This window comes from Sinocyclocheilus rhinocerous, unplaced genomic scaffold (assembly GCF_001515625.1).
Source record: "Sinocyclocheilus rhinocerous isolate Xijiao unplaced genomic scaffold, SAMN03320098_v1.1 C36543265, whole genome shotgun sequence".
NCBI classification, from domain to species: Eukaryota; Metazoa; Chordata; class Actinopteri; order Cypriniformes; family Cyprinidae; genus Sinocyclocheilus; species Sinocyclocheilus rhinocerous.
Window position 1 is genome coordinate 1 of NW_015782841.1, and position 1,271 is coordinate 1,271.

Here is a 1,271-nt window from a genome sequence, read left to right on the forward strand (position 1 = left end):
TTCCGAGTTATGCGACTGGTCAAGCTGCTCAGTAAGGGTGAAGGCATTCGAATCCTCCTTTGGACGTTTGTTAAATCTCTACAGGTGAGAAATTTAGGAAACAAACAAGCTAAACTATCTTTCTCAGTTATTTTATATATCATGCATCATTTGTTCCTGTCTCTCTGCTTACCTTTAGGCATTGCCATATGTTGGCTTACTCATTGCCATGATCTTTTTCATCTATGGTGTGATTGGGATGCAGGTGGGTTCTTCTTTATACATTTGTTTATGTTCATTCTCTCCCTCTCCTCACATGAGGAACATTCCAGATTGGGATGTTTAAACTTTCTTTTCTGTTTTTTTTTCCAGACATTTGGGAAGATAGCAATAGATGACAGCACAGAGCTCAATCGAAACAACAATTTCCAAACCTTTTTCATGGCTGTACTGTTGCTCTTCAGGTGAGCATAGACCAGCATTAGCCTCCTGGTTGATTTCTGAATTGAGTTTGGTTAATCTGCTTATCTCTAGTTAGTAAATGATTTTAAGTACATTTTATTGAATGCTTTTTTCTACTTCAAACCCAGGTGTGCAACTGGTGAACAGTGGCAGCAGATCATGCTTGCAGCACTGCCAGGGCATCGATGTGACCCAGAGTCTGACATTGAGCCGGGAGAGGAGTATAGCTGCGGAAGCAACCTGGCGTACCTCTATTTCATCAGTTTCTTTGCACTCTGTGCCTTCCTGGTAAGAGATAACACATGCAAAGCATTCGCTTGTAAAGCTTTTGCATTAACCCAAGAAACTGTGATCTGCTCACAAAACTTCAGAAGTTTTGTTTTCGCTTGCAACAGTTTTAAGTTGACTGAAAAAAGTTTTAAGTTAACTCACCGAAATGTTGCATTCCCTAGAAATGTTGTTTTCTCGCAAAAGTTTTGTTCTCTTGCAAAAGTTTTGCATCAACTCGCAAATATTTTGCATTCCCCTGAGGTACTTTGCAAAAAAGTGCATTCACCTGCATTTTTCAAAAAAAAAATTGCGTTACTTGCAAAAGTTTTGAGAGTGAATGCAAATCTGGTAACAGAAATCATATGAGGTGGGAGGAAAAACTACAAAAATGCAAATGAAAAAATCTCTGAAAATAATAAACAATTTTGTTAAGTGATTAATTGATCCAATCTGTGTTTTCTCAGATCATTAACTTGTTCATCGCTGTCATCATGGATAACTTTGAGTATCTGACAAGAGACTGGACTGTGCTGGGCACTCATCACCTCGATGAGTTTAAA

At 38.5% G+C, this 1,271-nt stretch overlaps 1 protein-coding gene across 1 annotated transcript; it reads left to right on the top strand.

Annotated features, from left to right (window-relative positions):
- Nucleotides 1-6: 6 nt before the first annotated feature.
- Nucleotides 7-1,264, top strand: LOC107736183 (voltage-dependent L-type calcium channel subunit alpha-1S-like; the record flags this gene model as incomplete). Its single annotated transcript, XM_016547662.1, has 5 exons — nucleotides 7-84; nucleotides 179-244; nucleotides 352-443; nucleotides 570-729; nucleotides 1,176-1,264. Coding segments are annotated over exons 1-5 (482 nt in total), but the record flags the coding sequence as incomplete, so codon positions are not given.
- Nucleotides 1,265-1,271: the final 7 nt, after the last annotated feature.